The 15,126-nt window shown below is 40.1% G+C and overlaps 1 protein-coding gene across 1 annotated transcript in view; it reads right to left on the minus strand.

The window, feature by feature from the left end:
- The window catches only part of LOC144259186 (killer cell lectin-like receptor subfamily B member 1B allele C), a 30,767-nt gene extending 24,092 nt beyond the window's left edge, over positions 1-6,675 (minus strand). Inside the window, exons 1-2 of the mRNA XM_077807366.1 lie at positions 6,576-6,675; positions 72-143 (exon numbers count right to left, since the gene is read on the minus strand). Of these exons, the coding sequence (XP_077663492.1) occupies positions 72-143; positions 6,576-6,657 (154 nt within the window). The 5' untranslated portion in view covers positions 6,658-6,675. The remainder of the gene's footprint in view (positions 1-71; positions 144-6,575) is intronic.
- Between the last annotated feature and the right edge of the window lie 8,451 nt (positions 6,676-15,126).

A 15,126-nucleotide genomic window follows, 5' to 3' on the forward strand; every position in this document is an offset into this window, starting at 1 on the left:
CAGTTTTCTAACATAATAAAGAATAAATCTCTAATAACTAAAAATGCCACCCCAACAAATACCCACAGTACCAGAAGGGGAAGTCTCTGATCTGCTGGTCCTTTCAGATTTACGATGCACACGCAGTTCAGCATATGTGATCTCTGTAAGGAGCAAGGAAATGCTGACAATGTTGAATGTGAGAACCATTACACAGAGACATCATTACAAGAATCAGTCTATCTGCAAAGTGCATATGTTCCCCAAGGTGCTGGCTCAGCTTCATTACTGCTAGAAACAATAGGCTAGATTATACCTGAGACTACACGTCTAAGCAGAGGAGCAATGGGGAGAGTAAGAATCTGCCTTACACTGCTGCATGAACTATCTGAATCTTGGAACAGGTGGATAAGTAGTGTGTGTGTGTGTGAGGGGAGAGGGGGAGAATGGGTGGAGTGTGTGTGTGTGTGGGAGGGGAGAGGGGGAGAATGGGTGGATCCTTGACTCTGCCCACAACAAACTGGCTGACATAGCTGAGTCAACTCAGGGGGAGTCACAAATTGTGCTGATATATGCCAACATAAAATTACCACCCCCTTGGAGCAAGGGAGAAGCAGAGAGGGAATTGTGCCTCAGAGAAGTGTCTGTGAGAAATCATAGCTCCCCGGGCTACTCCTGGTTGTTATGCACCAACCTGTGTGCAGGGCTATGTCACTAGTGGATATTAGACACTGAATATTACACTGATCCAATGTCACGGACCGGATAGATTAGGTAGAGGTGGTCAAACACTGATTGTCAAAACATTTTTCAGTGAGAAATGGGTTTCTGACATTTCAGTTTTTGTCAAAAAAAAAAAAATGAACCACACAAAACTAAATATTTTTCTTTTTTTGCCAGCAAACCCCCCCCCCCACCAAAATTGCAAAACATTTTGACAAAAAAGGTTTTTTTTTTCTTTGAAATCTTTTGTGGAAACAAAATACATGTTTTCAGCTAGCTCTAATATTAGGTCCTGTCCAGGAAAATTCAATACCAACAAACATGTGATTAGCCCATGATATCATAAATAATGAGTTTAAATTTGTTACTTCTTTAATCCAGTTTTCAGATAGTATATGTAAAGCATTTGCTTCCAATCCATGTAGACCAAGAGATATCAAATCTTATCATGGGGTGATCTCGGTACCTTTTTGCTTTGCGCCTTGTCCCAGCTCCCCGCCCTCTCCCTACATTCCAATTCAGACCTGGATTTGGTGGCAACTATCTTGAAAAGAACCAATAAATATGTACACTTACAACTTGAAACTGTAACTATAAAATGTTATGTAGCATCAGACCCTAACTGTAGAGTCGCCTGAGATATTAGCTGCTGAAACTTAAGCAGGAGATTAAAATGGTAGCCAAAATAACTCAACTTTAAAGCATGCGTGTACCTCAGTTATTAATCATTATTTTACGATTTTTGCTGGGACACCAGATGTTACCTTGATAAAACATCTCCCTAGTTTTACAGAGGATAATATTTGCATCTTTGCTCCACTCAGCAAAGGGTGAGATATAAGATGAGGCTTGTGTTGCTGCTGTCATGGGTAGTTCATGTTTTTTATAAGAATACTGTGAATTTAAAGTGTGATTCCACTTCTGAATAAAAAATGCTGGTTGATGACAAGATAAATTCCTCTTGTTTTTTGCAGAGCCAACACAACTCAGAGGGAGGTTCCTGCTGTTTATTCCTTTCTGTGTAACATCAAGAGAATAGTTAACTAATTCCAATTAATTACACATGTGAAAACCGTTGACTATAATGTGAGTGCACAAGTGTTGCCGAGGGCAGAATTTGGTCAGCAGAACTGGTAATGCTGCATGAGAAGGAAAGGTAATGATGCATGACCGTCAGATAAGCAGTCTAGCTGTTAGAAAAAACATCCGAGCACACTTGATCTGTAGAGTGTTCAGTCTGAACTATTCAAACTTTTTACAAAGGTAAATATCACAAGAAAAATATTGGGGAAATGGTTAATAAATGAGGCACATCTATGCTTTTAGGTCCCCTGTGTTGTGACTCAGTGGGTGTACAGACATTTTGCTGTTTGCTTTATTCTTTCTTCACTGATTAGTCCAATAAAATATAGGAAATATGCACATTTATATTTATTATATATAACTGTAATTAAGTATTTTTTCTTAAAAAAAGTTTTCAAATGCTATTGGTCCCAGAAAAATTATACAGATATAATTATTGTACAGAGAGATACCTCTGATAGTGTTTGCAGGAAGACATTGTTCAAATATATTTTTTATTTAAAATCTGAATATTGTTTTATGGTAAAGAAATAATGGAGGCTTGTAAATTTTAAAATTCAGTTGCTGTATAAATAGGAAAACTCATTTAACCATATTGACTTAGAAAAACCTGTCAATATAAAAAAAATTCCCTCCACCCCCAAATAAATACACATTACTTTTTTTAAATATTAAACACAACTTATCTGGCTGTATGAAAAAAGTGACTCTGTATCATGGACACAGAATTTTTCCCAAATAAGTTCGTTGCCTGTATTTAAAGGTATTTACATAAACGAACATTGAAGTTAGAATGCAAAGTCCTCAGAAATCAGCAGATGGCAAAGTCCAGGTTATCCCTGCAACCTGAATTCTACCTGCTGCAAACATACCCTTATGTGACATAGAAAAGAGCCCTATCTCACTAGATTCAGATCTTCACAGATCATATGCCACATATTAAAAGTGAAATTCTACTCAACTTTGTTATACATGTATCTGCAAATCCAATGGAGTACAGAGATTTTTTTTTCTATTAAATGGAAATTTCCACTCAGTGTATATACACAAACATGCGGAGTGTCAATGCAACTTTGGCAGATCCTTAGTTTTGTAGATTCATAGATTTTTAGACCAGAAGGTAGCATTATGATCATCTAGGCTCATCTCCTATGTAACACTGGCCATATAATTTCACATATTAATTCCTGTATCAAAGCCCATATCTTGTGGTTGAGCTAGCATATTTTTAGAAAGACATCCAGAGAGCTAGAGACTTCAAGTGATGGAAAATCCACCACAGCTCTTGGTAAATTTTTTCAATGGTTAACACCCTCACTGTTTAAAATCTGCACATTATTTCTGGTTTCAATTTAACCAGCTTAAACTTTAAGCCATTGGATCTTATTATGCCCTTGTCCGCTCCAATAAAGCACCGTCTATTGTCAGAAATCTTCTCCCCATGTACTTGTATACCATGATCAAGTCATGTCTTAGCCTTTTCTTGCATAAACTAAGTAGATTGAACTTTCTAAGTGTTTCACCGTAAGGCAGGATTTCCAGACCTCAGATTATTCTTGTAGTTCTTTTGTTAACACTTTCTAATTTTTCAACATTCTTCTTAAAATGTGGACACCAGAACTGGACATTGTATTCCAGTAATGGTCTTACCAATGCTGTAAAAAGAGATAATATTACTTCCCAACTTCTACTCAACATTCCCCTGAATAGTATTGGTCCTCTTAGCCACAGCATCTCACTGGGTGCTCATGTTCAGCTGGTTATCTACCATTACCCGCATAAGTCTTTCTCAGAGTCACTGCCTTCCAGGATACAGTTCCTCATCCTGAAGGGTGAACTACATTATTTGTTCCCAGATGTATGACTTTGTATTTGACTGTACTAAAAAAATGAGCCCAGATAAAGGTATTTAGGTGCCTAATTCCGACAGATTTCAATGGGAATTAGAAACTCCTAAATATCTTTTAGGCTATTGACCACATTGTTCAAATGCATCCATCTTATCAAGTGATCCAGATCAGTTTTTAATGATGAGGACAGTTATTATCACCACTCCCCAAATATGTGTCATTTGCAACCTTTACCAGGAATGATTTTATGTTTTCTCCCAGATCATTGACAAATATATTGAATAGCACTGTGCCAAGAACAGAACTTCGGGGCACCTCACTAGAACCCTTCCGCACTTTGGATGATCATATAGCATAAAACACCATGCATGCAGAACACATTTTTTAAACCCCACATAACTTGGGCAAACCAAAACCAATTTTCATCAAACAACTATGTCCCTTCCAAATGTCAGGTTTCCTCCATTTTCTACTGAGTCACAAGAGGTGTTTAAAACATTTGTTTGCAGAAAATCTCCATTTTCTTCCACCTTTTTTGCACTTAAAGATCTCACCTCTTGGGTTTTTTTTGAAACTTTCAGAAAAATTTCCACCTTGACTGAGAGCTTGTGTACCAAATGACAGGTTTCAGAGTAGCAGCCATGTTAGTCTGAATTCGCAAAAAGAAAAGGAGTACTTGTGGCACCTTAGAGACTACCCAATTTATTTGAGCATAAGCTTTTGTGAGCTACAGCCAGTGAGCTGTAGCTCACGAAAGCTTATGATCAAATAAAGTGGTTAGTCTCTAAGGTGCCACAAGTACTCCTTTTCTTTTTGTGTACCAATTGTCAGCCAAAATATTAAAACTTTAGGGTAGGAATAATGGAACTTAGTAGCACACATTCTGATTCAAATATTAGCATATATTAAATGGATTCAGAATTGGTTAAGAGAAAGATCTCTAAAAGTAGTTGTAAATGGAGAATGACCATCAAATGGAGGTGTTCTGCAAGATTGGCACTAGGCCTGACTCTATTCAATATTTTTATCAATGACTTAGAAGTAAAATTGAGGGAATGGTAAATAATGATGAAGCAGTGATACAGAGTGATCTGGATTGCTTGGTAAAATAGACCCATGCAAACAAAATGTGTTTTAGTATACTCAAATGCAAGTTCATAAATCTAGGAACAAAGAATATAGGCCATACCCACACAGCAATTTTGAAAAGGATTTAGGGGTCAGTACACAAGCAACTCAGTATGAGATCCCAGTGCAATGCAGTGGGAAAAAGGACAAATACTATCCTTGCATGTATAAACTGGGGAGTATTGAGTAGGAATAAGGAGGTGACTTTACCTCTGAGTACGGGATTGGGAAAATCACCATTGGAATACTGCATCTAGTTCTGGTGTCCGCATTACAAAAAGGCTATTGAAAAATTGTAGAGGATGCAGAGAAGAGCCACAAAAATGATTAAAGGGCTGGAGAAAATGCCTTACAATTAAAAACTTAAAGAGCTCTATCTGTTCTCCTTCTCACAAAGAAGACTGAGAGGTGACTTGATTACAATGTGTAAGAACCTTTATAGGAAGAAAATATTAAAGGGCTCCTTAATTTAGAAAAGAAAGGCATAACAAGAACCAATGGCTGGAAGCTGAAGCCAGAAAAAGTTAAATTAGAAATAAGGCCCAATTTTTTGTAACAGTGAGGGCAATTAATCACTAGAACAATCTACTGATGGAAGTCGTAGGTTCTCCATCTCTTTCTTCATATCAAAACTGGACGCCTTTTGGTAGACAAGGAGTTATTCAGCCCCGTAGAGGAGTAACTGGTTGAAATTCAATGGCTTACGATATATAGGCAGTCAGAGTAATAATAATAACCTAGCCCTGTAGCATATATTATCACTATTCTAATTGTAAATGCAATTAAGATAAATAAATGAAATGAAATTTAAATGATGAGAAATAGTTTTTGGAAATATATATCAAAATATTGTTTCTACCATTCAGTTACATTAAATCACAGCTCAACAATCAAGAATCAAAGTAGATAGTAAATATATTATTTATTCTAATAATACAGACTGTAAAATGATGACATCATTGGTTGCAAATATAATTAATTAATAGCTATTGTACCCTGAAAACATTATGAACTAGCCAACTTACTCTGAACACTATGTATTTCATATTTACTTTTAATCATTGTAACATAGGTTAGTGGCGGTCCATCATTTTTGCAAAATGTACTGAAGAAAGAATTCATCAATTGTTTTCAACTCCTGGGAATATTATTCACAAAGAAATATTGTCAAAGTCAGCTCTTTTCCCCTAATATCCACTTAAACTTTTGTCTTCTATGATAAGCGTATGATGTGTTTACAGATTTGATAGTTTGGTTACAGGAAAGTCATTATTTAGAAACCAAATATAAAAGAACTGTGGACAAATGGGTCCATCTGATGCCTTCCTTGCAGCAGCAGTGGCTGAACTTTCAACTGTCTTTTGTGATTTCGGGGGAATTATTTGCAACCATTTTGCCAGAATTAGCACATTGGTCAAATGCAATAATTGGCCTCTCAGGCTAGCTAATTCAGATCAGATCATGGCTTACTTAAGCCATAGTAACCCTCTGATCAGACAAAGACATTTAAAAAAATAAACTATTGTTCTGCTAATTTATAATTTAGCTAAAAGTATATTTTATTCTGTTATTAGCAACACTGGGCCAGATCCTCAAAGAGGGTAAATGAGCATGACAACACTGATTTCAATAAAGCTTTGCGGATTGATATCTTCTAAGGATCAGGCACAATGTGTGTGCAATTTTGTCCTCAAATACATTGCCTTCACTGGCAAAATGTCATGACAATTATTTAAAGCTTTTTGAAATGACATTTTTTAAAGAAAAGACAACATGCAAATATGAATCTGATAACTATTAAGAATATTTTACCTGGATTCGAAGTCGGAGGAGCAATACATGCTCTTTCCCTGGGTAAAATCTTTACATCTGTGTGTGTGACCTGGTTTGCCATTGGTGATAAAATTCTGTCTGAGTGTTGGAAACAGTTGCTTAACAGAGTAGGTTGTATCCTGCATTAATCTCACCTGCCTCCACAGACACACAGACACACACACACACACAGCATGATGAGTCTAGGGGAGGTTTAAAAAAAAGTTATTTCTGTTAAGTGTGGCTTCACAGCTTCCTCTCATTGGGCACTTTTCAGCCATCAGTCTGCCTCTTGCAACGTGAGATCTTGCCTTTAGGATAAAATATAAATGACTAAAAGTAGAAAAGGTTATGTGGGGCGGGGGGTTGGTCTTGCGGAAACACTTTTTGTTTTGGTCACAATGTAATAAATTGTCTAAGGGCTTGTCTACACACAAAAGTAGTACCACTTTAATTATATTGATAGAGTTAAAACTGTACAATGCCCCACGGATGGATGCAGTTATATAGGTATAAAGGTGTTCTATATTGGTATAGCTATTCCCATTCAGGAAAGTAAATAAACTATATTAGTATAAGGCACTTCTAAACTTGTATAACTGCATCTACCCCAGGGCTTCGACCAGAATAACTATTTCGGTAAAAATTCACACCCCTCACTGACATAGTTATACTGGTAGAAAAATTGTGTGTAAAACAGGTTTTAGTTTCACTGGTTTAACTGAAGGTGTTATTTAAATGTATATAGTTAAACAGTACAAAAAGACGAAGTTAACACTCTCATTTCATTTTAAGAGAGTGGATTTTTAGATTTAGCTTGTATCCATTGGCAGATTATCCACTGGGCCACTGGGGCCCATGCCCGGGGGCCCTGGAAAAATGGGCATCCCCACACCCTGACCTGCTCTGCCCACTGTGGAGCGGGGTTGGGGTGCAGGGCCTTGCCCCGCTCCACCCACCTGGCGCTCCTGCTGGGAAGTGGGGATGGGGTTTGGGGGCTTGACCCACTTCACCTGCCCAGCACTCCTGCCAGGGAGTGGGGATGGGGTGTGGAGGCTTGCCCTACTTCACCCGCCTGGCACTCCTGCTGGCGAGTGGGGGAAGCTCCAATGACCCAAATCTGCTCCCCAGCAGGAGCGTGGGGCAGGCAGGGGGAAGCCTTGCACCCCGACACTGCTCCCTGGCAGGAGGGCCAGGCGGGAGGGTGGGGCAAGCCCCCGCACCCTGACCCCATTTCCTCAGCAGGAGCACAGGGTGGGGGGTTGGGGGGGGACTGCAAGCAGAAGGCATGGAGGGGAGCCCTGACTCGCTCTGGCCCAGGCCCTCACAAAAGCTTAATCCGCCTCTGCTTGTATCTGTTCCAACTCAATTTAAATGATCCCAAATAAACAATTAACTGAACTAAGAGTGTCCACACAGTATTTTGCACTAGTTTAATTAAATTAGTTTAAAGTCAAATCTTCATTTAAACCAGCGCAGTTCTGCACATCAACAAGCCCTAAGATTCTGTAGAATTTCAACCTTTTGTGTTATAGAAACCACCGTTTTGTATGATGAAATACTGGGAAATAATCTGGAACTATATTATGAAATTAAGAGTAATGTGGATGGAGTTTAAGAATAAAATTCTCCTCCCAGATCTGCCCACCAAATGTTACGTCCAACAATATGCTGTCTCTGATGGGATGTGCACCCCAAACCCAACCCTTGAAGGGGTTAAAGTGGCTAGGTGGGCCAATTGACCACCTAGGCTGCACCTGCAGGAGTCAGGGAGCAATGAGGGCTAATTAAAGGATGAAGTTCATCTGGACAGGAACAGGCGGGGCTTGTATACAGGTAGCTGAAAGCAAAAGGAGGCTGCAGGGAGGAGGTCTGCAGTCACTCTGAGGCTAGGGAGAAAAAGGAGCTTGGCTCGGAGGGAACAGCAGCAAGGTGTGGGACAGTGCAGAGCTTAGCATTGTAGGGTTCCTGGGTTTGGAAGCCAGAGAATAGGACGGGTCTGGGTTCCTCTACCAGCAACTGAGGAAGTGGCACCATTGAGGGGCAGTGAATTGGAAGACTGTCTGGGACAGTTGTTACAGAGACTTTGGTACACCCCCCACCTTCCCCCACCCCTGAATGAGAAAACTACAGTGATCTGGCCAGAGCGCCAAGCCATGAAGAGGGAACAGTCAAGTCCTGAGAGAGAGAGAGAGAGAGAGAGAGAGCAACTGAAGGAAGAGGCATCAGACTGGCTGGGCTAATCCCCAGCCATGGCCACAAGGAGGTGCTCCAGTGGTGAGCAAAGTACCCTGTGACACTGTCCCTACATGCATAAAGCGGATACCTTTTGCATACCAAATCCGCTGTAGCTCTCTGTACTTTAAAGTAGCACCCTGGAACCCCCATATAATTATGATATGTTTTGTACGAAGTATGCCTTGTGAGGTATCATTTTAAAAGTCTTGATCTGTTGAACATTAATATCATGTTGGATTGTATGTGCTATCATTGTTTGTGGAGTTATGAAATGTTGCTATGTGTGTATTCCTGAAATATGTTCTGAGTTTGGGAACATCCACAACCAGCCTTTCAGGTACAACAATGGAGTAGCCAGATGAGCTGATGGCCCATTACAGGGAATCTACTTTCCCAGAAGACTTCTCAGAGAGAGCATGGAGACTGCTTGACTAATGGAGGTGGACATGCATGTCGCAAGCAAAAGATCTTTCCAGCAAGCTGGAAGAAACTATAAAAGAGGGGAAGTGACATCATCACTTAGCCTCTCACCCTCCCTCCCCCACAGCAATACCTAGAGGAACATCTGAAGGACAAAGACTTTGAACTGGAGGGGAGCGGTCTCGGGCTGGAAGGCTGTTCCAGCCTGTGTATTGAAGATCTGTGACCTGTTTGTACCATCTATCAGGGTGAGACACTGTTTGATTCAAATCCTGTTTAGTTTATAGAACTCAGATTGCAAATTTACTTTTCTTAGGTAACTCACTTTGATCTCTACACTTACTACTTATAATCACTTAAAATCTATCTTTCTGTAGTTAATAAATCTGTTTTATATTTTACCTAAAACAGTGTGTTTTGGTTGAAATGCTTGGGAAATCTCAGCTCAGTTTAAAAAGGCTAGTGTGTGTCACTCTCCACATCAAGGGGTGGAGGACTGCGTAATGAACTTATACTGGTCAGATTTCTGACCAGTCTAAGATAGTACAGTTCTGCGGTGCAAGGCTGGGGCAGCATTGGCCTCTCTATTGTTGGTACATGAGTGTCTGGGGAAATCATTCATGTAACTCAGTTGGATGTGTCCCTGTCTGTGAATGTCTATGTAAGTGCAGCACCTGCCAGAGGACTGTATCTTGCCAACAGCATCAGAGAGTGAGAGGAATACACCATGTTGTGGGACTGAGAGCTCTGTGGTCCCACAGTCCAGGTTGCACCCTGGGAAACCCATCACACCCACCCACAGAAATTAGTCAAAGAACAACCAGCAGAAATGGATATACAGTCTATCACCTCCATCCCCTACAGCACAGACCCATAATAAAGAATAAACAAAGCACCTGGCTAACTGAGACTTCTTTCTACTCACTCCCCCTTGTTGCAGGGGACTTTGGGTACAATGTTTTTGTCTATATGTTTTGTCCAAAGCACCCACCATATTTTAACCTGATGCCCCAGAAAACAAGTACCCTTGTAGACACAATTTTGACATTTCTAAGAAGGTGTTCTTTTACAGGTTCTATACTTTAATTTAGTTTATTTTCATATAGAAAACTCTTATAGAATTTAATAGGGATGAAACCAATACAAATCTATTGAAATTAAGTAAGATTCTATAGAAATTACTCTAAAAACCCAACAAATGTAGAATGATCTCCTTTTTCTATTTTTAAATCAGTCCTATGCAATTCTGTAATAAGGACAGAATTCTCCACTAATTGCTAAAGAGTGGCTAAAAATCCTAAGGGAAGAGTCTCATTTTCTTTTACAGTCCATAGCAGGTTTCCATAAGGGTTCATGTCAAATGAAAATTTGGCTCCTTGCAGTCATGTTTGTGTTGTTCCCCCCTCCTCCTTCTCTCAGTGTTCATTAAACACATTACTCAGAACTAGTGTGCCTGTCAGTTAAGATTTATATGTAATATTTCTAAATCATTTGCTGCTGCAGCAACTATGGGATAAGCAATCTTGTATGCAGAAATAGAGTTCATTCCATGGCATCAGCCATGTAGTTGGCATAATAATGACATACAGCATCCCTTATCTGATTGACTTATCTGCAACTGCCTGCCATTGAAGCTCTGAACACCCTTCAGAGCAGGAATTTCAGGCCACTGGCACTGAACAATCCCCTTGTGGGTTTTTTTTCCAGTCTGCACCAAAATGAGCCAAAAGCGATTGCTGGGAGCGGGAACTGTGATATGTTCATTTAGTTACACACAGAAGTAGGGTCTGAACATCCCCTTTCTAAATGATTCAGAACGATCAAGATTTTCCCGGAGCCTTGCCGATACCGTTGCTCTCATATTCCATCCACTGTTCCCTTCTAATTTTCATCACACTCACTTGCTGCAGCTTGTCTTTAATTTGATTGTAAGCTTTATTCATTATTATTATTTATTAGTATGTCCCCTCAAGCACACCATGGAGTTACTGAAAATTCTTGCACTCTGGACTCTGCTTGGCCAGTCTGTAGTAACATAAAATACAGTATCAGTGATCCACTATGGCCATCAAGACCAAAGGGTAACAAGATTTGCACTTGTAGCACTCAGTGGCATTATATGGCAGGCAGAGGTAGGCAAGTGGGCTGATTCAACAGTGTACAGAGTTGGGAAAGCCTATTTCTGTTTAGACCCTAGCATTATCTCAAAGTAGTTTGTAATAGTGACCACACTCTCCATTGGGGTTCTCTGCATTGTGAGGATCGTTTCAGACACACTAGTGCCCACCACCGCAGGGTGACCTTTCATACCTCAGCAGGCCATTGTGTGTGTTTGCAGCAAGGATTTTTAAAACTCTGGCTCTGATGCCACTTGCTGGTGCTAGGACAGGTTGGTCAGCTTTTGCATATATCACCCATCCTATCAATTTATCAAATAACTATTGGAATAGGACACTGATCCTAATGGTGACTTTATGGTGACTTTATTACCTTCACAAATTTATTAAACTTCCACTAGTTTTTGGAAGACACACAATCACCACAGCCCATTCGCTGAACTCTGTGCAGAATTTTAATATGCCTGCTCTTGCACTTCTGCTGATTACCTTTGCACAGATTCTCATAAAACAGTGGCTTTCAACCTTTCCAGACAACTGTAGCCCTTTCGGGAGCCTGATTTCTCTTCGGTACCCCCAAGTTACACCTCACTTAAAACCTACTTGCTTACAAATTCAGATATGCAATACAAAAGTGTCATAGCATGCTATAACTGAAAAATTGCTTACTTTCTCATTTTACCATATAATAATAAAATCAGTTGGAATATAAATATTATACTTATATTTCAGGGTACGGTATATAACAAGTTATTATGTGCATGAAATTTTAGTTTTACTGAGTTCGCTAGTGCTTTTTACGTAGCCTGTTGTAAAACTAGGCAAATATCTAAATGAGTTGCTGTATCCCTTGGAAGACCTCTGTGGACCCCTGTTTGAGAACCACTGCCTTAAAACATTAGTAACTTGACACAACTTTAGAAATGCAGGACTGGGATTTCAACCACATGCAGCTTTGTGTTTACACCTTATATTAACCATATGTCTGTGTAAAATCAGATTTATATTTTTCTCTTCTTCCTCTGAGCTTTTTGAATTTTTACAATCCCATCCTTATAAGAAGAAATGTGTCATGTTTTCCCATGGACAGAGAGCAAACATGCACTTTCAGTCTGGATTGATTTTTTTCAAGTTTAAAAACAAGAACAAACACAATGTCTCTGAAAAGGCGCATGGTGTGAGTGTGACTTCTGGTGAATGTTCCCCCTGTTTCATTACCAATGAGTGAAGCTGAATGCAGGTTAATTTGAACAAGTGAACCTTCATTAAGCCCTATGCACTGCTCTGTAAATGTGACTGAGTTGCTTCCAGCACAACTCAACCTGTTTCCTGTTCCCCAGCTGTCCCCTCAATCACAGCTCCTCCAGGGAACAAGGCCTCTTTAATGATCAGTGGAACTGGAATCATACAACCCCCATCTCTATGGGGCAGGGATGTTTGATGATTGGACCAGCAGGGCAAAGAAAACCTCTGGGATCCTTCCCCACTATTCACAAAGCATGTGGAGATCGTGCCTGAATTGGGGAGTTTAGTTCAGGGAAGGAGGAAAGATTTCTCTGCCACTCTCTGCTGCCATGGCTAGGCTCTGGCAGGCAGGGAGAAAGGAAGGGTGAGTTGATCGTCTGTTGTGACTCAGTTGTGTTGTGAGGAATGAATTCCATAATAAATTCCTCAGTGATGAAATTGCACAAAACATAGGGCCCTGATTATAAGATCTGGTATCTCCCTGCCTATCTGAGTTAGAAACAAAAGCTTTAAACATGCCATTTAAGAGCTGGGTGGGTGAGATATCAGGCCTCAGATCTATTGTTCATTGTCTCATGGACTAGCGTTGTGTTTCTGAAAATGGACTTTCCTGGTCTGGGGTTTCATAGGAAGTCTCAGATGCTGGAGCAATGTAGAATTCAATCCCCGATTTCTCCAGGTGGCATTGTTTCTGTCTATCAAAGAACAGCTCCAGTGCATGAAGAATCTGTGTTCTTTTCAGAGAAAGCATTTCTTGTACTAGTTCGTTAATTTTTCTATTTAATAATCCATATGTCTGCAATTGTCATCATTTCCTTTCTCCGAATCGCAGAGAGGCCATATATGTCAATGTCCAAGCACGTCAGAAATCTAACAAGAGCAACAGATCAAAGACTTTCTCCTCTGGTATTGTGGTGCTTCATTGTGATTTCGTTATTAATTTATTTCCTCCTTTTAGCAAATAGTAAATATAATCTTTTTGTGTCTGTACACTATGCATCTTTTCACTGAAGACAAGTGATTTGAGCATTCTAAATGGTGACATTTCTATTAATTGCTGAGCTTTATGACAACTTGGGCTTGTCTAGACGAACACTTACTATGCAGCAAGCTGGAGTGTAAATCTACCTCACATCAGCGTGCCATGCACTAACTATCCCTGTGGACCCCCCTGCCACACACGAAGAGTTCCCTAGTGCAAAAGAGAGAGAGAGTGAGAGAGAGAGCCTGGAGCCCTGGGCCTGGTGCAAGACCTGAGGCCTGAATCAGAGGCTGTGAAGCAAAGTTAGGCCATGTATTAAAACAGATGTTTACAAATTCACTGTCCAATACATGACCTTGACAAAAGTATTGTTAGCTTTGCTAAAACATAGGCACTCCTAAGAAGCAACAGACAGTGGGTATGTGTGAGAACTCACGCCAAAAGCTTAGCCCAGGGACATCCTGACTTAACACCTGTCATAAATATAAAGGGAAGGGTAAACACCTTTAAAATCCCTCCTGGCCAGAGGAACAATCCTTTCACCTGTAAGGGGTTAAGAAGCTGGGATAGCCTCGCTGGCACCTGACCAAAATGACCAATGAGGAGACAAGATACTTTCAAAAGCTGGAGGGAGGGAGAGACAAAGAGTCTGTCTGTGTGATGCTTTTGCCAGGGACAGAATAGGAATGGAGTCTTAGAACTTAGTAAGTAATCTAGCTAGATATGTGTTAGATTATGATTTCTTTAAATGGTTGAGCAAATAAGTTGTGCTGAATAGAATGAATATTCCTGTCTGTGTCTCTTTTTTGGTAACTTAAGGTTTTGCCTAGAGGGATTCTGTATGTTTTTAATCTAATTACCCTGTAAGGTTTTTACCATCCTGATTTTACAGAAGTGATTCTTTTTTACTTTTTACTTCTATTAAAAGTCTTCTTGTAAGAAAACGGAATGCTTTTTCATTGTTCTTAAGATCCAAGGGTTTGGGTCTGTGGTCACCTATGCAAATTGGTGAGGTTTTTTACCAAACCTTCCCCAGGAAGTGGGGTGCAAGGTTTTGGTGAGGATTTTGGGGGGAAAGACGTTTCCAAACAACGCTTTCCCAGTAATCCAGATAAACGTTTGGTGGTGGCAGTGGAAGTCCAAGGGCAAAGGGTAAAACAGTTTGTACCTTGGGAAAGTTTTAACCTAAGCTGGTAAAAGTAAGCTTGGGGGGTTTTCATGCAGGTCCCCACATCTATGCCCTAGAGTTCAGAGTGGGGAAGGAACCTTGTTACTTACTAAGTTCTAAGACTCCATTCCTGTTCTGTCCCTGGCAAAAGCATCACACAGACAGACTCTTTGTCTCTCCCTCCCTCCAGCTTTTGTCTCCTCATTGGTCATTTTGGTCAGGTGCCAGCAAGGCTATCCCAGCTTCTTAACCCCTTACAGGTGAAAAGATTTTTCCTCTGGCCAGGAGGGATTTTATAGGTGTTTACCTTTCCCTTTTTATTTATGACAACACCAGATAAGAGGATGTTTTGCCTAAGACACCTGGAGCATGATACAAAGG

Source organism: Eretmochelys imbricata, chromosome 1 (genome assembly GCF_965152235.1).
Source record: "Eretmochelys imbricata isolate rEreImb1 chromosome 1, rEreImb1.hap1, whole genome shotgun sequence".
Classification (NCBI taxonomy): Eukaryota; Metazoa; Chordata; order Testudines; family Cheloniidae; genus Eretmochelys; species Eretmochelys imbricata.